The 25,498-nt window shown below is 37.8% G+C and overlaps 1 protein-coding gene across 2 annotated transcripts in view; it reads left to right on the top strand.

Moving 5' to 3' along the window:
* DERA (deoxyribose-phosphate aldolase) overlaps positions 1 to 25,498 on the top strand; it is a 143,296-nt gene that overhangs the window by 116,479 nt on the left and 1,319 nt on the right. For both annotated transcript variants that reach the window (XM_053558085.1, XM_053558084.1), the window contains one exon: positions 22,243 to 22,355. In XM_053558085.1, coding sequence (XP_053414060.1) covers positions 22,243 to 22,355 — 113 coding nt within the window. The remainder of the gene's footprint in view (positions 1 to 22,242; positions 22,356 to 25,498) is intronic.

The raw sequence follows: 25,498 nt of genomic DNA, 5'->3' as shown, positions 1-25,498 counted from the left end.
TCAGTGTATGTGGCCTGCACCCTACTCAGTGAGCTACGGGCGCCACCATAGTAAGTATATTCTTTATTCTTTTTTTGTTTTGATCAACATAATTTAAGTGTGCTGTGGAAGTTTTACTGTAGGTTCAAGTGTGCTGTGAGATGAAAAAGGTTGAAGAATTCTGCTCTACAATGTGGCTCTTACAGGCCTAGTGCCAGTTTCTTGGCTGCATCTTGCTTCCTCCTCTCGTCTCTTTTTTTTGGGGGGGTTTGGGGGAGGCAGAGTCTCACTTTGTTGCCCTCAATAGAGTGCTGTGTTGTCACAGCTAACAGCAACCTCAAACTCTTGAGCTTAAGCGATTTTCTTGCCTCAGCCTCTGAAGTAGCTGGGACTACAGACACCCGCCACAATACCTGACTATTTTTTGTTGCAGTTGTCATTGTTGTTTAGCAGGCCAGGGCTGGGTTTGGACCCGCCAGCCTCAGTGTATGTGGCTGGCGCTGTAACCACTGTGCTATGGACACTGAGCCCCTCCTCTCATCTCTTTCAGTCCCCTACCTTGTCCCAGCTCTATGCTAAAATGCCATGAAGAGTTGAATTTGGAAACGTTCTGACATACAAATGACCTGACCTCTTCCAGACCCACCCCTTATCCCTTGCCCCTTATTACCACAAACTAGGTGGCTGAAACAACAGAAATGTATTGTCCCAGAGTTCTGCAGGCTAGAAATCTGAGCCCTGGGTGTCAGCAGAGTTAGCTCCTTCTGAGGGCTGTGAGGAAGAAGTTCCATGCTTCTCCCCGGAGGATTGCTGGCAATCTTTGATATTTCTTGGCTGGTGGAAGCATCACCCAATCTCTGCCTTCATTTTCACATAGTGTTCTTTTAATAGGGACGCTAGTCAGATTAGGGACCTACTCAACTCCAGTGTGACCTCGTCTTGACTAATTACATCTGCAGCAACCAACCGTGTTTCCAAATAGGGTTACAGTCCGACGTACTGGAGATTCAGACTTCAGTATATGAATTTGAGGGGAATCCAGTTCCACCCACAACTAATGAGTTCTAAATGAGGAAAGCAAAGCTAGACTTTAGGAAGAGACACTTTGCTCCCGTGCCTAAGGGCTGAGTGTCTTACAGAGGAGGAAAGCTGTAAGATTTTATTTGTCTGCTATTGGAGGCAGCTGAAAACAACTGCTCAGTGGCAGTGCAGAGGAAGCAGACTGTAGGGCTGTTGGAAGAAACCCAGAAGAGTGTGTGGTTGGTGGGAGTGCCAGGTAGAAGAGTGTCACTGGCTCATGAATAAAAAGTGCCCAGGGAGCTCCCAGCTTCCATCACTCCTCTCCCCCCCATGGTTACCTAGCCTTTCTTTGCCATCTTGAGAATCCTTATTCCGATTTAAACTCCTTTGATGATTTAAAGACCAGAGCAAGTCCATCTCCAACCTGGCAGGTGATAGAGGCTGTAGAGATGGACAGTCAGATGTGTCCTGGCCTCCTCCTATTTCCTAAGAAAACGCAATTAAGCAGAATGCTCAGGAGAGGCTGGGAGGGCTATACATTGGGTTCAGTTAGGGTACGTGCTACTCTGGTCTGGCCTGAGATTTACTACCACAAGGAGTCTGGATAAATATTTTTTCTTTTTTTTTTTTTTTTAATTAAATCATAGCTGTGTACATTAATGCAATCATGGGGTACAATGTCTTGGTTTTATATACAATTTGAAATATTTTCATCAAATTGGTTAACAGAGCCTTCACGGCATTTTTTTAGTTACTGTGTTAAGACATTTATATTCTACATTTAGTAAATTTCACATGTACCCTCGTCAGATGCAAATTCTTGGCTGGTTGGAAATCCATACTGGATAAGTATTTTCTGATTTCCAACCAGCCAGGAATTTACAAACTTTTGGAATGCAGTCTATTTCTGAGTTAGAGAATTACATTATTAAACTGCTTAATTTAATAATTAAAGGTAGAGAATAACGTCAGTTCATCTTTGTAGTCAGCTGTGAAATAGCCGTTTCATATATGCAGATGATTTCAATCCAGATTTCCAGATTTGCAAACAAATCCTCCAGATACAAATATATACAAAGAAAAAATTAAAAGCACACATAATTCCCCCATAAGGCAAAGGGCACCACTGCAGTAGCAAAACCACACCAAACCCTAACCACTCCCTAGTAACCATAGTCCTCCACTAAATCTTGTTGTTTTTTTTTTTCCTTTGATTTATAAATCTGGAAATCTCATGCTTTCTGGAATCCTTAATAAAAGATTACTTTTAAATGCCACAATTCTCAATTTTTGTTAATGCACTGAAAAAAGTTGAAACTAATGAGGAAAAGATGATCCCAGTATTATCATAAGAAAGAAGAGGACTGGCCACCTTCCTGAGTTTCTATGAGTAATCAGTTTAACCTATTAAATGGTATATTGTCTTAAGAGCAAGAGCATGTTTGTAGATGTACTTTTTTCTACAGTGATGACAAATGACTAATGGAGTTCAATTCTTTGTTACATTCTTTAACTAAGATTGTGTTTATTAGTAAGTTTTTTTAAGAATTAAAATCCTACTATAAATTAGAGGTGCCTTGGGTGTTTCTAAAATCAAGGATAGGAACCATTGATTTATAATGATCACCTGTGTATGTGTGTTTCTTAGTGCAAGGAGTTAGAAAACTTTTGATATATTAATGGGATTTATGAATGTATTTTAAGAACTAGAATCTATGAATAACTAAGGAAAAAACAGAATAACTGAGGATTTGGTTTTCTGCCCTATAGAGTTCCAATTAAATTTTGCTAAAAGGCAGTTTAGAAGTTTAAAAGATTAAGTTTTCTTTCTCTTCATGCAGTCTACTTCAAAACTAGTCAACATAATGCACTCGACGGCACATGCCCTTGAATGATTTGCAATACTAGAAATGTAGTGTTAGAATTGAAAAGGTTTTTCTAAAGACCAGCCTTGCCTTCAACCAAATCAATGATGAAAGATAGTGTGTTTTGGAACTGTTTTCAGCTAAAACTGTGATTTCTGAGTCATGTTCTGTTAACCAGAATTTCAGTGAGAACTCTGACAAAGGGGTCATACAACTTTGGGGAATACTGCATGATGTATACCCCCGTAAGCCATCCACAGTGCACACGCATTTATAAGACCCTGAAAGCTTGCATGTATATTTTTGTTTAAGTGCATAACACCATACTCATTTCAAGTATGGCAAAGTAACAATATTTGTGGAATACTGGTTGATAGATAAAGAGAACTAAATGTAGACTTGGTGAATATATTCAATTAAGAAAGAAAAAAACTCCATTGAGTTGAGATCAGAGTTTGCAGTCTCCTCCTCACCCTGTCCCCTTTCCCCCACCCCATGGAAGGAAGTCAGGACATCTGTCCAGCTAAAATCAGAAATTCCTCAAGGAAAAAGAAAATGTCTCTTTAGTCTGAAAAATGTGTTGCCATTTGGGAGAGTTTGTGTTAGTGTTCTGAGTAAATAGCTGAAAAAGAAGAGAGCAGAAAAAATTTAGTACACATTTGTTCAATTAAACTGACTGAACCTAAGGCTGAAATCCAGAAAACAAAACCTGAAGGTTACCAGTCAGCTGGTGAGCAGCCCTCATCTAGCGTGTGCTGGAAGTAAACTGCCCTTTCTCCATGCTGGGCTCCTTAGCTCTGCCATCTGGAGATGAAACCTCGGTCCCTTCCTCACGTGATACCCCGCAGGGATTCCGAGCCTGTCACTGCATCCTGACCGTACCTCTTCGCCGACCCCCTCCACTGAGGCACTTTGGACCATCTCTCAGAATGGAGCAGCATCCAGCCAGAGACTGAGGCTTTTATCATTGCTGGGCACACAGCCCAGAATATAGCAGTTATTCACAGATGTCTCCAGGGGGACAGAATAGGTCAAGGAAAGGTCCTCAGAACTGGGGAATTTCTGGATATTCCTTCTTGACTACTTTAGCCTTGAAAGTATGTCTTTGCCCCCTTTACTCCCCGGCTTTCTCAACAGGATGTCTTCCTAAGAGCCTGAAGTGTCATGTCACTGCTTTTATTTTATTTATTTATTTATTTGTTTGTTTTAGAGACAGAATCTCACTTTATCACCTTTGCTGGAGTGCTGTAGCATCACAGCTCACAGCAACCTCCAACTCCTGGACTTAGGCAATTCTCTTGCCTCAGCCTCCCGAGTAGCTGGGACTACAGGCGCCCGCCACAATGCCCAGCTATTTTTTTGTTGCAGTTTGGCCAGGGCCAGGTTTGAACCCGCCACCACCTGTATATGGGGCCAACGCCCTACCCACTGAGCCACAGGCACCGCCCATTACTACTTTTATTTTTTAAGATTTGTCAGTTTATTTATAAAGCTCTTAGAATAGCGCCTGACACATGGTAAGTGCTGGATAAGTGATTATTAGAGAAAATAATTAAATGAACCCATTTATTTATACAGGTAGGCAACTGCAGCTGTAGAAGCATCAAAGAATTTTTGTGATGTTCTTTGTGGACATTATTTATTATTAAAGCCTGCCTAATACAGAATTCATTTGGATTTTGTAAGTGTTTATTGAGTTTATCCTATCCACAGAGCACTGTGCAGGCTGTATGGTCAAAATGAAGATGGTGAGTGAGGCAGGCACAGCCCTCAGAGAATGTTTGTAACCAGAGAGCTCACTATGGTGGGGACTGAGGGGCAGGCACGTAGAAAAATTTCTGAGCTTATCCAGGTCAAGTATCTTCTCCAATTCACTTCCTGTGTTTTCTGTTATTGTTAGAGCTGCTTATATTCTCTGTTCATTGCTGACAAAGCTCCTTTTTCTCTGTTTCTTCAGTAACATGTTCAGACAGATTGGTGTATAGATGCTTCATTCTTTAGTCTTTAGATGGTTGCCTCTCCAACAAAATCCTACCACTCTTGACTTTTAGCTTCTCCTAAGAAATCCTAACTGTTTTCTCAAATCCCTTCTCACCTGCTACTTTTCTTTCCACATCTGATTTAGTTGGACTTTGACTCCTGTCTGATTGCCCAGTGTAAATGGCGTGAAGAATTAGGGGCCCCGATAGGCAGAGCTAGGGGTGCTGTAGGGGTCTCAGCTAGTGTGTGTGTTTGTGCGCGCACGCTAACTTTGTGTCCATGGTTGTAAAGTGTGATCAAAGTCCCTGATAAACTAATGCCACGCATCATTGGATTTCTGGATCAGCAGGGCAAAAATAAACAAACTGGGGACTGTGCATTGGTCAGGATTGAGTGTTGCTCCAGGTGGCACAGAACTTGACATGAGTGGCTTAATTGTTTTTTTCGTTATATAAGAAGAAGTCTGGAGGCATAGCCAGTCACTGCTGTTGGTTCTTCATCAGTGTCAGGATTGGTGTCTCTGTTACTCTCTTGGCATTCATTTCTCTTGTGGTCAGAAGTTGGCTGCTACAGCTCCGGCCACGGTCATCACATTTATATTCAAAGCAGGAAAAAAGCAATGACCGTGCCATTTCATACTGAAGGAAACAGTTGAACTGGGCTAAGTCAAATTTTGCAGGGAGAGAAAGTACAGAGTACTATGAAGTTGATAAGGTAAGAGAGTATTTCTGCAAAACAATAACTAGTCTAGTTTAAGAAGCAGAAATGTGTAGTGGTTAAAAGCCTATGCTTTGAGTTAGAAAAATGTATCTAGATTCCATTCTTGACACATACAAGCTATGGTGTTAGAAGCATTTCTCAGTCTGTCTAAACCCCAGTTTCTTCTTTGGTGAATGGAGAGAATAAGAGGATTATGTGAGGATTAAATGGAGGTAGGCGTGGGAGGTGTGTAGGGCCTATTCTATTCCTCCTCCTTCTCTTACTGTTGGACACGCAGCACCATCAGAATTAAGGTGAGTAAGGTGCTTTAGGTGAGTAGCGGAAGAAAACAATGAAATACTAGGGTAAGTTCACATCCCAGAGAGTGGAAATCCAATGGTTTTACATTTTCAGCAGGTTTAGTGATGCCAAGTGGCACGCTCATACCAGCCCTGTCTGTTCATCCCATATTAACATACACTGCGTTTTAGATCCTCGTACGTAAAAATCTTCTTGTCTACTTTCCATGCACTAAATATAAGAAATTAGGCCGTGTCAACCCAGAAAACCTTCTTCTTGTATAAATTTGTGTTTTTTGTGACAAAGGCCCAAGTAAACAGATCTCCTGCATGAGATGGAACTGTTAACTGTCCTAGCCCAGTTTTTCAAATACCTTTTTACTTTGTAAGTTATCATTGTGAAGTTTCCATTTTGATAATAAATTTAACAGCTGAATTTTTTTCTTCACTAAGGTTTTATATTTTTAAGTTACCCATGTATTCATTTTGATTTTGACATTTAATAACGCCCCAGAAATATATGGGAGAAATCATATCTACAACATTGGGGACTCTAAGATGTTCTTTAGGGGAGAAAATAAATGCCATATTCAAAGCAATTATACAGGTGGAGCATTAAAAACATCAACTGTGTATCCAAAATTTAAAATTCCAGTTTAAAGGGAGGGTAAAGGTAGGCAAAAAAGCCTAACTTTGACAGTATACATGTTAAGATACTATTTATATTCCATTTTCTGCTGGGAAGAAATCTAAAAATGAATCAGACCTATTAGTTTTGTAATAGGAAGTTCTGTGAGAGACAGATAAAACCTCCGTGTTAAGTATGTAGCGTATCCTATTCGTCTGAAATGTACATGATTGCCATATGGTTGTATGTAATTTCTTTTAAGAGTTTTAGAAAAAGAACCCATAGCCCTCTTCTGTGACAGAAATATAGCATATGTGCATAGATAGTCATGGGCAAGGCAATGCCTTGAAAAAAATGTGGGTAACATCTAGGGAGATTCTCAATGCTTTTTAGTGAACATGCAAAATGGATCCAGCTTGCAGGTACGTTCAGTATTAGTCCATGATTTTTGCAGAGTCTAGGTCAGGACCGTTTCTCCTACCCAGTTCATAAACCTCTTTCCCCTGCCTTCTCCTTGCTTCGCGTGTCTTCGGGAATCTGTGAACAATTCTAATATCCCAGTGATATACAACATGACCTGGCAAAAGTTCATGGTGACCTTTTCTGATTGTACCTTTACACACAAATGAGGTTTTCTGGGCTCTGTAGCTTTCTCCTTTGTCAGCGTATATCTCTTTTGGTGAGGAATCAAGGTCTCCGGGGTGTCTGAGTGACAAGGAATAAAGATAAAAATGCAGGTGTGACTAGTTGAAAAATAGAGACTGAATTTTAACTTGAAAATTGTTTGTGAACAGAAGGAGAGAGCCAGTATTGTCTTTGTAAGTGGTTGGTAAGTGGTAACTGTAGTAACCCAGATGGCCAACCCCAGCTCCACATGGTAAGTGCTTTCCATTCAGAGCCTTTGCAAAGTTCACCCATCTATAGATCTGCTAATGGGAAGCATGTGAGTCTCCAAGTACAGTGAAATAATCACCTGGAGATAAAACTCCCTGCAGAAAAATTAACACAACTTCTTTTATGAAAGGCAGGTCACTGTAGAGAGAAACTCTACATACTTATCAATTGTTGAAAAAAAAGATTTATGATGACATTGAGGTATGATAATCTCAAATATGTTCTGCATTGTTTTTAAAAGCTTTGTGTTTAAAATTCATAGCACTTTCTAATCCTGATAAAGTAGCCTAATTTTCTAGCTTGCTTTGTTCAGTAAAATGTATTTCTAAATCCATTTTAAGCAGCTATTTCTTCAATTTGAGTAATTTTCTCTCAAGTTAATAGATTCCACCTGACTTTTAATGTTACTATATACTATAATATATACTATATATTCCAAACTGGCTGGTGACAATAGAAAGTACAATCAAAATGAAATCAGTTGTTTAAAGCATATCTAGCTTGTTATTTTGTTGAAATATTTCTTCATTTTCCTCCTCTTTGCCAAAGTAGAGTGATACCAAATCATATTTAACAGATTGTATAACCCTTATCTGAAATGCTTGGGACCAGAAATGTTTTGGACTTTGGATGTTTTTTTTGAATTTGGGAATATTTGCCTTATACCCGGTTGAACATCCCAGATGTGAAAATGTGAACCCCAAAATGCTCCCACGAACATTTCTTTTGGAAGTTATGTCAACACTCAAAAAGTTTCAGATTTCAGATCTTCAGATATGAGGCTCAACATGTACTTTATATTGAGATTCTGTCTCCCTCTTCCTTCACGGCAAAAGCAAAAGAAGGTGTTATATACAGTTGTGTCATTTTAAGATAATATGACTTGAAAACAATGATATTAATGAGAGAACATCTGCCCAGCAGTAAATGCCTACATTAATTAGTTCTGGGTTAGGGGTTGTCCAATAAGGAGAAGCATTTTGATTTTGAGGCATTTGGCATCAGTAATTAGATTTATAGATAGATGTTTTCATTTTATATTAAGTTTAACACACTTTGACATTTTATCCAAATGATTTTATGTGTATAAAAATAATGCTGGTGGGTATTTCTGGCATTTTTTCAGTATAGAGTACTTGCCATGAATCTCATTTTTTTTTCCTTCTCAGCAGTGCCACTGGCTTTCTGAAAATGAGAGGGTAATACAGATGGTGAGAGAAAAAGATTTTTTATAAATTGGGTGGTCAGACCAAGAGAAAACACGTATAACTTTGAGTCGATATTTCCCCTAAAGGTGCAGAGTTTCCTACCTTTAGCCTTGTCTTGTGCACTCCTGGGTCCCCAGGTTCTAGAACAGTACTGGCACGTAGGAGGTGCCCAGTAAATATTACCTGAATGGAGGTTGTAGGCTTGGAAGGAGGGTGGTGGGGTTGAGCACTCAGATGTGAGCACAAGTCATACACAGTCATGAGTTTATAAGTGTAGTTTTAGAGTTATCCCTGTAAGTTTGAGAGCTGAAAGCAAGGCCAGTTCCAGAACAGGATTAAGGGGCCAGCTAACTGGGCAGTTTCCCAGTGTGCTAATCTCCAAGAGGCATTGAAACCATGAACATGTTCAAGACAGGGAAAAAATTGTATTTACTGAAATTCCTCTGCTGTCTGTCACTAGGGATTAGATGTAAGGCATTCCAGGGATATACTCTCAAGTTCCCTAAACAGGTATTCTCTGCTTTCTAAGGAGGATAGGTTGAGTTAATTATAGAGCTTTTATTTTGCCGAGTGAAGTATTCCAATATGGGAGCAGAGCTGAATTATTTGGACAAGAGAAAATAGTCAAGTGCTGTCACTTGGGATCTTCTTACTCTGCTCTACTTTTAAGCAGAATTAGCCTTTTTTTCTCAAGTTTCAAGCCACCATTTTAAAGGATAGTGGTGTAAAAGGGTGTCAAATCATTAGCCTACGCAAGAGTGATTACATATTTTGGTGTCTCATTGAAGCCCTAGACCAGTGCTTTCTAGTTGAGATACGTAACTTAAAATTTTGTAGTAGCCACATTAATCAAGTAAAAAGAGACAGATGAGGCAGCGCCTATGGCTCAAGGAGTAGGGCGCCGGTCCCATATGCCGGAGGTGGCGGGTTCAAACCCAGCCCCGGCCAAAAACCACAAAAAAAAAAAAAAAGAGAGACAGATGAAATAGTAATTTTAATAATATATTTTATTTAACCCAATAAATCTATAATATGTCATTTCAATGTGTAATATTAAAATTATTGGATTGTTTTACATTCTCTCTTTTTGTACTAAGACTTCCAAACCCTGTGTGTATTTCACACTCAGATAGCAGGGCTCAGTTTGGACTAACCACATTCCAAGGCCCTCAGCGGCCACATGCATAAGTGGACAGTGCAGTGCAGCCCTACGCTCTTCACAGGGCAGAGTCAGTGAGTACCAGCTGGTGTCATTGACCTGGTTCCCACTGTTTAAAAATCTCTTTAAGGAACTATTATTATAAATGTCGTAAAGTGTTTTTCTTCAAAATTAATCCTTTAGGTAGTTTAATTCTTCAATATGAATGTTGTTCATTTGGTCAACCTTCTTTACCAAGTGAAGCTTCGTCGGTGGGTAACCACAGCTGTTTTTAGACCAATGATCAGCTACATTTAGATAGTTAGAGAAGAGGCCCGGGGTCGGTGCCTATGGCACTGGCCCCATATACCGGAGGTGGTGGGTTCAAACCCAGCCACTGCCAAAAACTTAAAAAAAAAAAAAAAAAAGAGGCCTAGAGGATGGATGTCATGTTTGGAAGCTAATGGGAAAATATTTACAGAGATGACTAGGAATAGCCTTAAAATGTGAGTTCAGGAAAGCGGGTAAAGGTACAACACTTGTCATTTGATAGCTAATTGATAATTTAAAAGTTACTTTTACTAAATGGTAGGTAGTTTTTCTTTTTCTTCTCCTTTCTCCCTCATGAACTCGCTTCCTTTTGTTTTTAAATTGAGATATGATTCATGTACAATAAAGTTACCACTTTAAAGGGTACAGTTCAGGGGTTTTCAGCAAACCCACAAAGTTATGCAGCCATCACCAACTGGGGGATTGCAGAGCCCTTTGCTTTGATTACACATCTTCTAGGCTCACTCACCCATAATTCTCTTTCCATAAGCCTTCCTTGAAGAGAGGGTGGAGGTGAGAACTAAGCAGTGTAGCATTGTTTCTGAGTGCTCATATTTGGGCTATTAACTCCATGTAGATATCTGCAGACATCCTGGGGAAAACTAATACAGTATCACACATTAGTGAAGATACAGATTTAGGAGACATTGTGTTTCTCAGTTTGCCTCTTAGTTCAAAATGCTGACCACATGGCCTTAGAAATATTTGGATTAAATAATCCTTTTCTTCTTTCCAAATTTTTTTAAAAGAACTCACAACAAATTAGAGTTATTTGAGTGATTAACAGTTTAAATCTACTCTAAGATAGAAGTTGTTTTGATTCTTAACTCATTTCCAGCATTACTACAGATCTGAAATACATTTTGAATAATCTAAGTTTTTAAAAGTAAAAGAGAACTTGTGACATATTGATATAACTCAAGGACTCTTGTTTGTATCCAGTAATTCTACCACATATGTTTGAGTGGTTAGCATAATTGTTGAGAATGTTCTCCCGGAGACATTACTGTCAATAACCAAGGATTATGTAGTCCAGGTCCTCACCTTGAATTCCATTTGAGTCACACCATTTTACATGAATTTAAATGGTCATGTTTTTATTTTTATTGAGGGGAAGGCAACTTCAAGGAATGTGGTTGTCATGAGCTAATCTTACTCTTGAGGGACTGGAGATATTTTCTGACCCCTGAAATTGTGATTGCTTTCTGATTGCCATTGGAACTGAACGTGTCTCATTGCTTAATGATGATACTCTGTTGCCCTACTAACACCATGGACTAGAGCAGGCGTCCTCAAACTTTTTAAACAGGAGGCCAGTTCACTGTCCCTCAGACCGTTGGAGGGCCGGACTATAGTTAAAAAAAAAAAAAAAAACTATGAACAAATTCCTGTGCACACTGCACATATCTCATTTTGAAGTAAAAAACAAAACAGGAACAGATACAATTCACACCACTTCATGTGGCCCGCAGGCCTCAGTTTGAGGACGCCTGGACTAGACTGACAGAGAAGATTTCTGTAGCTCAGATTGAACAAAAGAACTGGGAGCAGGAGTTTTTATTATCATTTTTTTTCCTGTTTTTCTTTCCTTCTGATGTTTTCCTTTCTTCCTCTTTCCCCTCTTTTCACATGCAGAGCTATCACTCGTGGATCATGTAAGCGTGTCTTTGTGGAATAATTGTCTCCAGGTTGAGCATTAGCACCACACCGATTCTTCCAAAGGGACTTCCTGTTTCCTTCTTTATTGTGGCCAGTTCTTCAACCATAACACTGGATCTTTATTATTTCCCCCCAAATTATTTTCAAGCCTATTTTAAGCAAAAGAATGTAATACTGAAGACTCTGTTTTAATTTGAGGCTTCCTAATTTTATACACTCTATTTTTTTTTAAAAGCGTCCCAGTGCAGATTGCAGGTATGAATTCGTGTCAGAATCACCACACAAAGTTCTCTTGCTAACTTTAATTGGTAATTTCTTAGAGAGCAATAGAAAACATGGTGGTAATGAATAATGTGCCCAGAAGCTCTTATTATAGGATTGGCGTGAATTCCACTTACTGACAAGCTTTCTCAAGCAGCAGTTGATTTTAAATCCTATTTTTCATTAGTGAGGTATAAAATGTTAATAATACCTTCCATGTGCTGCCCTCTCCTAGTACAGTAGCATATATCTTCCATGTTCACCGGGACCCTTTTTAAGATCTTAACAGTGACTTATTTATATCATAAATAAGATTTGTTCAAGAAATAAAAATGTATGTTTTCCCATTGTTGCCTGTGTGTTTTTCTAATAATCACATTTGAAGCTTATTATGCAGTAATAGCCTTAAGATATTATTATTTTTTTAAATGTGCTACTTTGGTCTTAATACTAGTTTTTAATCTCTTCTTGTTTCTATGAAGTCTGAATGAGATTTTCAAAATTGAATAATAATTTGATCCGTTAATCTTTTGAAGCTAGTAATTTTATTTTCCTCTCTTTGCAGTCTCTGAGGTTCGCAAATGAATAGAGCTTCATTACTGCAGTCTGCATTTAATAACCATTATCCATTATCTTGTAATTAAGACTCCCTGTAACGAATCATAAGGACAATGCAAAAATACATAGTACATTTCTTTAATGAACTGGAAAATGTTCATCTTGTTCTATTTAGTAATGAGTTGCTGAATAGTCATTAAATCCACTGGAGAATAGAGCTAGATGGATTTTGAAGACTGTCTTGAGTTTGTGGTTAATCTATTAGAATTAAAATTTCATCTTCTATTTTTATCAACAGCTGATTAGAAGTCATTCTGTTTGACCAAATTGATTAGAAGACCATATACAAGGGCAGCTGTTGTTTAATGAAAGTTTTTAATGAAACTGTACCATGGAGACTTGTAATTATAGGCCTTAGGAAAGCTTTGAGTTGGTTTAGACCACAAAAAAAGTATTGTGCTAAAGATTTCAAATTAGGAAAATTAAAAAAAAATACAATTTAATATAATGCTATAAATTTATTATTAATTATAATTTCTACTAATCAGTTGAATATTAGTCTATTTAATGTGTTACTTTGACTTCTTCAGGTCTTTCATCTCCTAGTTTAGTCGTTTTCATTGAAATTGTGGACACTGATGAAGGAGCATCTGTGTGGATAGCTGTGTTAATTTGAGGTATTTTCTCATAAGGTTTTTTTCCCCCAAGCTGAGCAGAGGTAAGCTTGGTTAATGTTGGATTTACATGAGCTATGAGAAGACTCAATAGTGCTCTGTGGTGTTGGTAATTTGAAATGTAGTATTTATTTCTCTCTTTTTGTGTGTGTGTGTGGTTTTTTGTTTTTTTTTTGGCCGGGGCTGGGTTTGAACCTGCCACCTCTGGCATATGGGACTGGCGCCCTACTCCTTGAGCCACAGGCACCGCCCAGTATTTATTTCTCAAAGGTAATTTTGTTTTAGCAGAAGGGCAAGGAAACAATATTAAAACGAGAAGTAAAACAAAAGTGTGTGCCTACTTCGTCCCATTGGAAAATCCATTGCTCTATTCACAGAAGTCAAGTACTAATGTTCTTTCTAAACTATTTTGTATAATCAAAGCTAGATCTTATTCTTGAATTTAAAGAAATAACTAGTGCCTGCATGCTTGATCCATCTTTTATATGATCTCTGATTCTTAATTGTTCTTCCTCAACACATTCAAAACAGACACTAACTCTGGCATCTTACAACACTTGCTCAGTGTCTTACAACACAGACCTCATGTTGTCTAAAGGACAGTGCCCAGACAACGTTTGTAGGTTCAAACTCTCTATGATGGTTTCCTGAGGGATAGTTACAGTCACAGTCACAGGTTCAAACCCTCTATGATGGTTTCCTGAGGGATATTTACATACATCCAAAACACCTTAAACATACATGTATTCTTATTTCCACTCCTGATTTCTAAATAATACAGGCTTGGCTTAATATTTAAAGACTTCTAGTTTCAACTTGGACATGTAATGATGCTGAAAGTTGTTGCGCCTGTCCTTAGAAAAAGCTGAATAAACTAAAAATCAGTGACTTTTCTTAGGCCTATCCAGTAACTGAGGTCACAAAGCAAACTTTGACCTTCAAATCTGGAGACATTTGAATCCTGAAAGTCACAACTGAGATCTGCTTACCTGGAGCTTCCCCACCCCACCCCAGCCTCTGAAAGAAAAAAACCAAGTGGGAACACTTAAATGGTAATTTTCACAAATGACTGGAGGCTGAGAGTGGTTCCTATAATTTTTGGTTTACTTCCGGGAACTCCACCCACCAGGTTATCACACTAAAGAGCTAAGGAAAGTCTTTTCCTGCCTCTGGCAGAGGCAGGGAAAGATAATAATTTGCCCAGAGTGTTCTCTAAAACAAAGCCTACTCTCCAGGGCAAAAGACTTTACCAGAGTCTTACTCCACTTGGGAGAAAGGCATTTTCCCTCTAGTCTTCCTGTCTCACCAAAGTGGGGCAGAAAAGCTAAGAAGCATTTGTGAAGGTTATGCCCAGGGACATAGGCCTGGTAAAAGATTTAAGATTTAATCACAAGATGATGGAATGAGATTGTAAAATACTTCTCCTCCCTTGTCTGTTACCACCATACTAACATGGCTTCAGGATGATAACTGTGGGTTACAGCTGACAGAACTAAAAGACATAAGCTGTCTCTAAGAAGGCATTTTAGGATAGTCAAGAATAAACTTGGGAGACAAAAACAAGGATACTATAGAAATTTAATGACTTTGACACCTATAGCTACAGCAAACATTAAACACAGTTCAACTCTGAACCAGATTAACATAAAACCTCACAAGGAAGGCCTGTTTATTTCAGTTCGTGTTACCCAATATATCATGAGTGGTTTTCTTTTCTTTTCTTTTTTTCTTTTTTTTTTTTTGGAGACAGTCTTACTTTGTCACCCTCAGTAGAGTGCTCTGGCGTCATAGCTCACAGCAACCTCAAACTCTTGGGCTCAAGCGATTCTCTTGCCTCAGCCTCCCAAGTAGCTGGGACTACAGGCTCCTGCCACAATGTCCAGCTATTTTTTAGAGACAGGGTCTCAATCTGGCTCAGGCAATGCACCCACCTCAGCCTCCCAGAGTGCTGGGATTACAGGCGAGAGCCACCACACCTGGCCTTCATGAGTGGTTTTTAACAAAAAATTACAGTGGATGTTAAGAGGAAAGAAAACATCAACAACAAAAAAAGTGTATATAAAGAAAGTAAGCATCAGAACCAAATTCAAACATGACATAGGTACTGAATTTATCTGGCAGAGAATTTTTTTTGTGTGTGTGTGGTTTTTTTTTTTGGCCGGGGCTGGGTTTGAACCTGCCACGTCCGGCATATGGGACCGGTGCCCTACTCCTTGAGCCACAGGCGCCACCCGCAGCAGAGAATTTTAAATAAGTGATTTAAATAAATCAGTTGATGGGACCATGGATACACAAGAGGGAAAAGAAACCAGTCAGGGGGTCAAAGGGGTAGGGTGCCGGCCCCATATGCCGGAGGTGGCGGGTTCAAACCCAGCCCCAGCCAAAAACTGCAAAAAAAAAAAGAGAAAGAAAGAAACCAGTCAGCATGAAGATGGATTAATAGAAACTTCCTAAACTGAAATGTAGAGAGGAAACAAACAAATCCCACTGGAATGTCCATAAACCCTGGGACCATTTCAAAAGATGTCACACGTGTATGATTGGAATATTAGAAGAAGAAGAAAGAGAGAATAGAGCAGACAACATATTTGAATGGCCAAGAATTTTCAAAATTAACACCAAGCTGCAGATCCAGGAAGATCAGAGAATACCAAGTAGGGTAAATACATAGAAAACCTACACCAAAGGCTGGGCACCACCATACTATTACCACCTGTGATCCTAGCACTCTGGGGGGCCAAAGTGGGAGGATACTTTGAGCTCAGGATTTCAAGATCAGTCTGAGCAAGAATGAGACCTTATCTCTACTAAAAATAAAAAATTTAGCGTCAGTAGTGGTAGGACCTATGGTCCTAATTACTCTGGAGGCTGAGGCAAGAGGTTCACTTGAACCCAAGAGTTTGAGGTTGCTGTAAGCTATGATGCCATGGCACTCTACTAAGGGTAACAAAGTGAGACTCTGTCTCCCCCCGCCCCAAAATATTGGGTAACATGAACTGAAAGAAACAGGCCTTCCTTGTGAGGTTTTATGTTAATCTGGCTTGGAGTTGAGCTGTGTTTGATGTTTGCTATAGCTATAGGTGTCACGGTCCTTAAATTTCTATAGTATCCTTGTTTTTGTCTTCCAAGTTTACTCTTGACTATCCTAAAATGCCTTCTTGGAGAGAGTCTATGCCAACAATTTGAGGTTGCTGTGAGCTAGGCTGAGGCCATAGCCTTCTAGCCTGGGCAACACAGTGAGAGTGAAACTCTAGCTCCAAAAAAACAAAACAAAACACCTGACGTATAGAAGAAAAAGAAAATAATTACCATGGACTTCTCATCAGAAACCATGTTAGCAAGAAATGAGTGGAGAAAAATATGTGTTTAAGGATCAAAACCAACAATGTAGAATTATATATCCAGTGAAAGTAGCCTTGAAATTTGAAAAACTGAGGGACATCATTGCCAGAATATCTGGTCTATAAGAAATGCTAAAGGAGCCGGGCATGGTGGTTCATGCCTATAATTCTAGCACTCTGGGAGGCCGAGGCAGTGGATTACCTGAACTCAGGAGTTTGAGACCAGCCTGAGCAAAGCGAGACCCCATCTCTACATGCACCTGTAGTCCCAGCTACTCAGGAGGCTGAGGCAAGAGGATCACTTGAGCCCAAGAGTTTGAGGTTGCTGTGAGCTATGCCACCATAACACTCAATCCCAGGGTGATTGAGTGAGAGACTCTGACTCAAAAAAAGAGAAAAAGTTAAAGGAAGTTCTTCAGGAAGAAGGTAAATGATATAGATTAGAAGCTTTGACCTACATAGAAAAAGGAAGAGCCTCAGAAAAGGAATAAATGAAGAGTAACAATAAATTATTTTTCTTTCTTAATTGATCTAAAAGATACCAGTTTAAAGTAATAATAAAACAGGTTATTGGGTGATTACACCATATAAATAAATGAAATGAATGACAAAAATATAAGGGACAGAAGTAAGGAATTAGGAATACTTTTTAAAAAGGTTCTCGCAGTTACCTGTGTACTGGCATAGTGTTATTTGAAGGTGGACTTAGATTAGTTAAAATTGTGTATTGAACACTCCAGTGCAATCACTAAAAATTATGCAAAATAAGGATAATTGATATGATGAGATAAAATCATAGAAAATGATCATAAAAGTAAGAGAAGGCAGAAAAGGGTATAACAATTAAGGAAAAAATGCAGCTAATACAAGTTACAAAAATGCTAGACATGAATCCAACTAAATTGATAATCACCTTTAATGTAATAGTCTAAATATACCGATTAAATGATAGAGATTATTAAAAACAAGATTCTACTGTCTGTTGTCTATAAAAAACTGACACTACTCAGAAGGTTGAAAGTAAAAGCATAGAGAAAGATACACTATGCTAAGAGAAATCAAAATAAAGCCAGGGTAGCTGTACTAATTTCAGACAAAACAGACTTTAGAAAAAAAGAACATTGTTCAGAAAAAAGAATAATATATAAAGAGGTCATTTCTCTAAGAAGACAAAAAGCTCCTGAATACGCATGCACCTAGCAATACAGCATCAAAATTTGACAGAGCTGAAAAGAGAAATAGACAAATCTGTTATAGCTGGAAATTCCAAAACCCCTCTTTTAGGAGTTGATAACTGAGTAGACAGAATACCAGTAAAAATATAGTTGATTTAAACAGCACTATCATTCAACATGATCTAGTTCACATCCAACAATAGCAGAATACATATTCAAGTTTATGTGGAATATTAACCAACATACGCCACTGGTGGTCCATAAAACACACCTTAATAAATTTAACAGATAAGAAATTATAGAAAGTATAATTCTCAGGACAATGAAACTAAACTAGAAATCAATAGCAGAAAGACCCCGAAGTGTGTAGAAATTAAACAACACACTCTAAATGACACATGGGTCAAAGAGTCTCGTGAGAAATTTAAAAAATACTTTGAATTAAATAAGGATAAAAGTACAACATCAAAATTTGTAGGATGCTGAGAAACCAGTGCTTAGAAGGAAAGGTATAGCAGTGATACACATGTTAGAAAAGAATCATCTAAATATCAGCTTTCACTTTAGGAAAGCAGAAAAAGAAGAGCAATTTAAGCGTACAACAAACCAAAGGAAAAAAATAGAAAGTAGAACAGAATTAATGAAATTGAAAACGAAAAAGAAATAGAGAAAAGAAATTTAATATGCTAAAAGCTGTGGCTTTGAAAAGATCAATACAGTTGCCAAATCTCTAGTGAGGCTAACTCAGAATAAAAGAGAGAAGACACAAATCATCCACATCAGAAATGAAAAAAAAGGTCACCTACTGTTCCCATGGATATTAAAAGAATAATAAAGGTGTATAGGAACAACTCCATGCCCACACGTTTGATAACTTAGATGAAATGGATCAATTCCTTGAAAGACATAAACAGCCAAAACTTAAAAAGAGAAATAGTCTGAATAGCCCTGTATCTATTAGAGAAATCGTTTTAAGTTTAATTTTCTTTATTAATATAAAGTATTTTATGTGATTATTTTATGTATGTAATATATTTCTACAAATTAAGTAAATATACATTTATGTGTTTTATAAAATATATTAATTTTAAAACATAAAGTACTTTATTCTTTATTTAGTAATTTAACAAATAATTAAAGAAAATGACACCTTTGAAAAGGAATCATCAGCTCTAGATGATTTCATTGAATTTCGCAAAACATTTAAGAAAGAACTAATACCAATTCTCCACAGTTTCTGTGGAGAAAGTAAGAGAGAAAAGGTTTGTTTTTTTGAGGCTGCCCTTACTCTAATTTCAAAGTCAGATAACAACACTGCAAGAAAGAAAACTTATAGACCAACATTTTTCATGAGCACAGATGGAAAAGTGCTTAATAAAACATTAGCAGAATGAGTTCAACAATGTATAAAAAGAATTATGTCACAACTAAGTGAGATCCATTCATAATAAAGATTCTCAGCAAACTAGGAAGAGAGGGGAATGTCAACTTAATAAAGAATATCTGCAAAAAATAGTTCAGCTAACATACTTAATGGTGAAAAACTGAATGCTTTTCCCCTGAGATCCCTTTAAGAACAAAACAAGGTTCTCTCTTACCACTGCTCTCCAACATGTACTGAAATTCTTAGCTAGACAAGGAAATAAATGGTACAGACAGGGAAGTGTGGTGTTCCAATAATGGCCGATAATGACTCCCAAAGATAGATTCCCATCCTAATCTCTGGAACCTGTGAATGTTATCTTATTTGGAAAAAATTACATCATTACAGATGTAATTGTTAAGGATATTAGAATCAGTTGATTACTCCGGATTATCTAGATGGGCCCTAAATGCACATTACCTCTCTGATTTTCCTCCCAAAGCCCAAAACCTCAGTCTAGTAACGAGAAAAATTTTTGACAAATCCCAGTTGAGGGACATTCCACAAAATACCAGGTCAGTACTTTGAAAACTGTCAAGGTCATCAAAATAAGGAAAATCTGAGAAGCTGTCACACCTGAGAAGAATCTATGGAGACATGATAATTGTAATCCTGGATGGGATTAGATACTGAGTAAACCTAAGGAAATCTAGATAAAGTATAGACTTTGGTTAATAATAATATATCAGCATTGGTTCCTTAATTGTAACAAATGTACCATACTCATGTAAATTGGTAATAATAGAGAAAACTGGGTATGGGGCATATGGAAACTGTATTTTCTGTGCAATTTTTCTATAAACCTAAATCTGTTCTAAAAATTTTATTTCAAAATAAATAAATAAAACAGTATTTTGTTCTGAGCCACCCGTCACCTGCCCAGTATTTTACTGGGACTGTAATGAGATGCAAAATTGTTTTCTGTTCCTCATTAGTCAACTAAAGTTGGAAAATATTGTAGTTTGCTTTTTCTTGATAGCTGTGACCAGCCATCAAAAATAATTTGTTGAGTTTCTCCTGTGTGTCATGCTTGGGGATAATGAAGTGTATAAGAAAGAGAAAGCACATGCCCATAAACAATACAGTTAGACAAGAAAACAAATAACATATGGGCCACTTTGCTATCATGGCAGGTATTTCTGCTCTACTCTCCCAGATACATGTGCATTAGGAGGAGAGTCTCCATCCTTTAAATCTCATCCAAAAGAGTTTGGCTGTGGTGTAATTTTTTAAAGTGACCATGCCTTTTCTTCTTGATCTCCAAATGTGGTCTTGGTCCTCTGTCTTAACGATCTTCTTTTTCAAAATGCTTAAAATAATTTAGACGATATCCTAAAAGCCTTCTAATGACTTGAAAGATGTCTCATATTAGGAAAACACCTCTTGGTCTCATGAATTCTTTTGGGATGTTTCCCTTACCTTCTTACTTCTGTATGGAGGATTTAATCTCTTTTCTTTGTCTTATTTCTGATTTTGCAGGTGGCAAGCATCAGTTCTACAGTTCATTTATTCATTCATTTATTAACGAACTTAGCATATGCCTTTGCTTATGTTAGATTCTAATTCAGTTGGTCTGCTGTAGGGCCTGCAAGTCTGCATTTTTTTTAAAAAAAATGGTTTAAGAGATAGGATCTCACTTTGTCACCCAAGCTAGAGTGCAGCATTGTAGGTCACTGCACCCTCCAACTCCTGGACCCAAGCGATCCTCCTGTTTCAGCCTTCTAAGTAGTGAGCACTACAGGCACATACCAGCACACCTGGCTAATTTATTTTTTGTGGAGAAGAGGTCTTGCTATATTGCCCAGGCTGGTCTTAAACTCCTGGCCTCAAGTGATCGTCCTGTCGTGGCCTTCAAAAGGGATTATAGGTATGAGCCATTGCTCCTGGCCATGTTTACATTTTTAACAAACTCCTTTGCAATGCCAATTCTATTTGTGCATGGTCCACACTTTAAATATTTCAGGACTGGGTAACCATGTACCTAGGATGGTTTTTCTATTTGGCTATATGACTGACTGTGTGACCCTAGGTAAGTTTCTTAGAATCACTATAACATATGGGTTAAACAAGATTGCTTTGGTTAAAATTCTATCTCCCCCACTTACTTTGTGACCTCCAGAAAAGTCACTTAACTTTTCTGTGCCTCAGTTTCTCTCTTTAAAAATGGAGATCACTAAACTGGAGGTAACAGTGAGCGTAGATGTGCATAGAAGAATGTAAAACTTAGTGGAGATCAAGCAGGGGGGAAGGGGAGGAGGGGTGGGAAAAACCTTTCTGATGGGTACAGTGAACACTATTTGTGTGATGAGCACGCTTCCAGCTGTGACTCGAGCTTCACAGATTGATTGCAAAACATTTGTACCCCCTTAATACTTTGAAATTAAAATAGAGACCATATTGGTGCTTAACTCAGACAGTTGTTGTAAGGATTGATTGAATTAATAACTTGTAATGTACCTAGGTTTATACTGCATAGCACTTAATGAATCTCAACTATTAATACCATTTCTTTGTCTCTTTGTGCTATTCTGTTAAACTACATTAATAGGTTTAAGATATATTCAAGGGAAGACCATTTAAAATATTTGTGAGATATAAAATAGCATGGGTGTCTTTCATAAAAATCCTAATGTAGATGAAAGACAGTGCTTTTTTAATAATGATCAGTGCAATAGAAATCAGCTAATGGTGATTCTTGTTTTGTTGCAACTGTTCTGTATACTTTTTATAAAACCTGAGAAAGTGTGGAGAAAATGAGTAGGCAGTTTTTAGTAAAGTGTCATGATATATAATATTAAGCACGGGGCATAGTTATACAGCAAATAAACCAAGTTGATTTTAATTGGCAGTGTGGAAATTTGGAGGCGAGAGTACCAGAGGTCAGTGAGAATATATTTGGTACCTAATATAATTCATCTGATAGTAAGGGGGAAAATGTGTGGACAGAATTATTTTAAAGGGAGATTTGAGTTCTAGTTTTTCAAATAATTAATGAAAAGTAAGGCTATGTTCCTCGGGAAAAACATGTACACAACTCACTTCTACCACTGACTCAAAAGTATAAAAAATAAATTTTTAATTAACACAGAGTTTTTCTTTCTTTTGTTTTAGGATCAGATTTTATTAAGACCTCTACTGGAAAAGAAACAGTAAATGCCACCTTCCCGGTAGCTATAGTAATGCTACGGGCCATTAGAGATTTCTTCTGGAAAACTGGAAACAAGGTATATTATTTCCAGCAAATCTTTCTTCAGGGTAAAGATAATGTTATTTATAATACTAGTTACAGCCACGATAACTGTCTTTATATGCAGAAGGTGTGAATGCGTTACCTTTATTAAGATAAATGTTTCATTTGCCTTTCATTATAGAAGAACACATTTATGGAGAAAAATGTGCGATTAGCAGAAAGTGAGTGTGAGTGTCGGAGTGAGTATGTATGATCAAGATGTAAACTTGCCTTATGTCCTTTTATTAACCGAAGACAATTTTATCACTGACAAGAGATTCCTAAATGGGTTCTTTAACGAACTAATTCTGCTGTAACACAGAGGCTTTCTGGCAAGGCATTGGCCAGTGAAAACAGGTTAATGCAGAAATTAAACTTCCTTGAGAAATGGAAAGAATTGCAGAGTAACATTTATTGAATGATAAGCTGTGGTGGTGATATGAAAAGTATGCAATATAATGGGAAATAATCTTTTCCTGTCATTATTGAAGGACACACATAAATTGGTTTTTCTGTTGGGAAACCCCCAGTCCAGAAAAACTTATTACTTTTAATAATATGAGGTGAAGAGAAAATTCTCGAGGAGATGAACTTATTAAACAAAATAATGAAATGCTGTGAAACAGCAGGGAAAAGGTAGCTAGACGTTATATAGCTCTTGAATTAAATATCCATTTTTGCGTTTTATGGCAGCTGGATGTGCTCTTTGGAAGACTGTTAAGCTGAGGAGGGTATATGCTAGATTTTGTCAGCTTTTTGAAAAATAATACATATTTTCGAAACATGAAGTTAAAAGGAAAAATGTGTATGAGGTGCTTTTTTAAAAATGAGTTTGGATTTTCCTTTTCACTTCAAGTTGCTTGTTTAGCTGCAAATTATCTCAAAGGATTTTTTTACATCATTAGAGAGAAAAGTCGTGCATGGATTTGTGTGTTTAATGACACTTTCCCTTTTTGAGGGGCATCTTTTAAAACTCATCTTTTGATTTTTGCTGAATAGATACCCCCCAAAAGACCTTTAATCCTTTGCCAAGGGTGTGATGATTGTATATGTGACTGTAGCCTCAGTTTATTTTGAATTAAGAGACCTTTGGGAATAACCTGGTTTATGAGAAGAAATAAACTCCATCCAGAATTGTCTTTCTTAGAATAACTTCTCATCTTAACTACAGATAGGATAAATATCTTCTATGACCTACACATGGCAAGTGATCCAAGTTGAGCAAGCTCTCTACTTGATAGACTTTCTGCAATATTCCAAATAAGTTTAGAAAACATTTTTTTTTATATAAAGCTGTAAAAATGAGAAATTTATCTGTGGGCCTTGATTGAGACTATAACTGTTCATTAGACCCTGGTTCTCCCCCTCAAAGAATGTTGAAATCAGATGTAAACCTTTTGTACTTAACAGATGTCCAGGTCCCATCCCTGGCTGTTCCGCATCTGAGGTTGTCTTCAGGCATCTGTGTTTCATCAACTCTATTGTCAGGTTCACACTCACCATTGGGGAGCCAATTCTGTTTTGTTCTCAGCAAACATTTATTGAGTACTTAACCAGATGCCATGTTAACCTATGTTAAATGCTAGGAGTACTAAAATGAGCAAGTGCCTTCCCAGAAGAGTTCTTAAAATGACAGGCAAAGAATTTAAGTGAAAGTTTAAAGTGCTCAATGTTCCAGACCAGAGAACAGAAAGGGGCACATTCTGCATCTTTCAGTCCTTTCTTTTCAATTGTATTGACTCTTTCCTCGGCTAATAAATAAGTCCATCCTAGTCTTCTTAAGAAAAAGATGGGTACAAGTGAAATCATACTCATTTAATCATGCTTAGACTTCAAACAAGGAGGATCTGTGTGTATATCTGCAAAACAGGTACGGATTTTTGGGTTATTGACAAGTTGCCTGGACAGCCCTTAGCCTGTAAAGTTTCTATATCATTGATTAAGGGTGTTTTAAAATGTGATAGGCTGCCTTCCAGATCATGATTAGTGTCACTCCTGAGAAGCAGAGATTTAATATTTCATAACTGATTTCATTGCAGATTTATGTTTTCCATATTCTCTCTCTTAAAAAAAAAAAAGATACTAAAACCTCTCTTTGGAAACATTGTCAAATAGACATGCTGACATAAACTGAACTATATAGAAAATCTATTCGAAACATTACTTAATTGACAGAAATGCTCCTATGAACTGAAACAGAAGTAAAAGTAGGCCAGGTACAGTGGCTCACACCTGTAATCCACGCACTTCGAGAGGCCGAGATGTGAGGACTGCTTAAGGCTAGGAGTTTAAGACTAGCCTCAGCAAGAGCAAGATCTTATCTCTGTAAAAAAATAGAAAAATTAGCCTGGTATGGTGGAACCTGCAGTCCTATCTACTGAGAGACCAAGGCAAGAGGATTGCTTGATCCAAGGAATTTGAGGTGGTATTGAGCTGTGATGACACCACTGCAGTCTAGCTGTGTGACAGAGCAAGACTCTGTCTCAAAAGAAAACCAAAATGTATGTAGAAAGTGTTCCTATGAGAGACCATAAGTTAAGGAGAGGGGATTGGCAGGACTTGACCATTGAGCAGCTGTGACATGAGCAGGGAATGGCAGAGTTCGGATTATTCATGATAATAAGACTATTCATTTATTGTCTCCCTTCTCTGATGTTCTGTTAGCAATCACCTCCTGCTGGTATAGCCAAATGAATAGCTCTAAGTGATAAAATGCGAATGCTGGGGTTTGGAATGTTGTTTAGACCACTCTTACTTACAGATTCTCTATTGAGTAGTCAAATTCCTGAAACATGTGAGTCTAGATAATCAGGGCTTTACTATATGTAGTACCTATTTTTTCTTTCCTAATGGATCCGGGGGCATCATTCATAAACATCGGATATTGGCTCAATTGGGCTATGTCGTGGTCAACCCATATAGACTACTAGAGTATGAAGAGCCCTTCTGCTCTTTTTCTACCATCCTTATGTAATTGGTCTGACTGCTCTGTTAGACTGTGCGCCTAGAACTTAAGAAAAAAGTCCCTGCAGTTGATTAAAACAACTGTCAACTCTCCTTGCTGGATCCCTGCCTGTTTGGTTGAGGTGACCTATGGCCTCACTGAATCTGTCCTCTTACCTTGAATATACATGTACT

Source organism: Nycticebus coucang, chromosome 12, assembly GCF_027406575.1.
Source record: "Nycticebus coucang isolate mNycCou1 chromosome 12, mNycCou1.pri, whole genome shotgun sequence".
Lineage (NCBI taxonomy): Eukaryota > Metazoa > Chordata > Mammalia > Primates > Lorisidae > Nycticebus > Nycticebus coucang.
The sequence above is the reverse complement of the archived record's forward strand: the minus strand, read 5'-3'. Positions and strand labels throughout refer to the sequence as shown.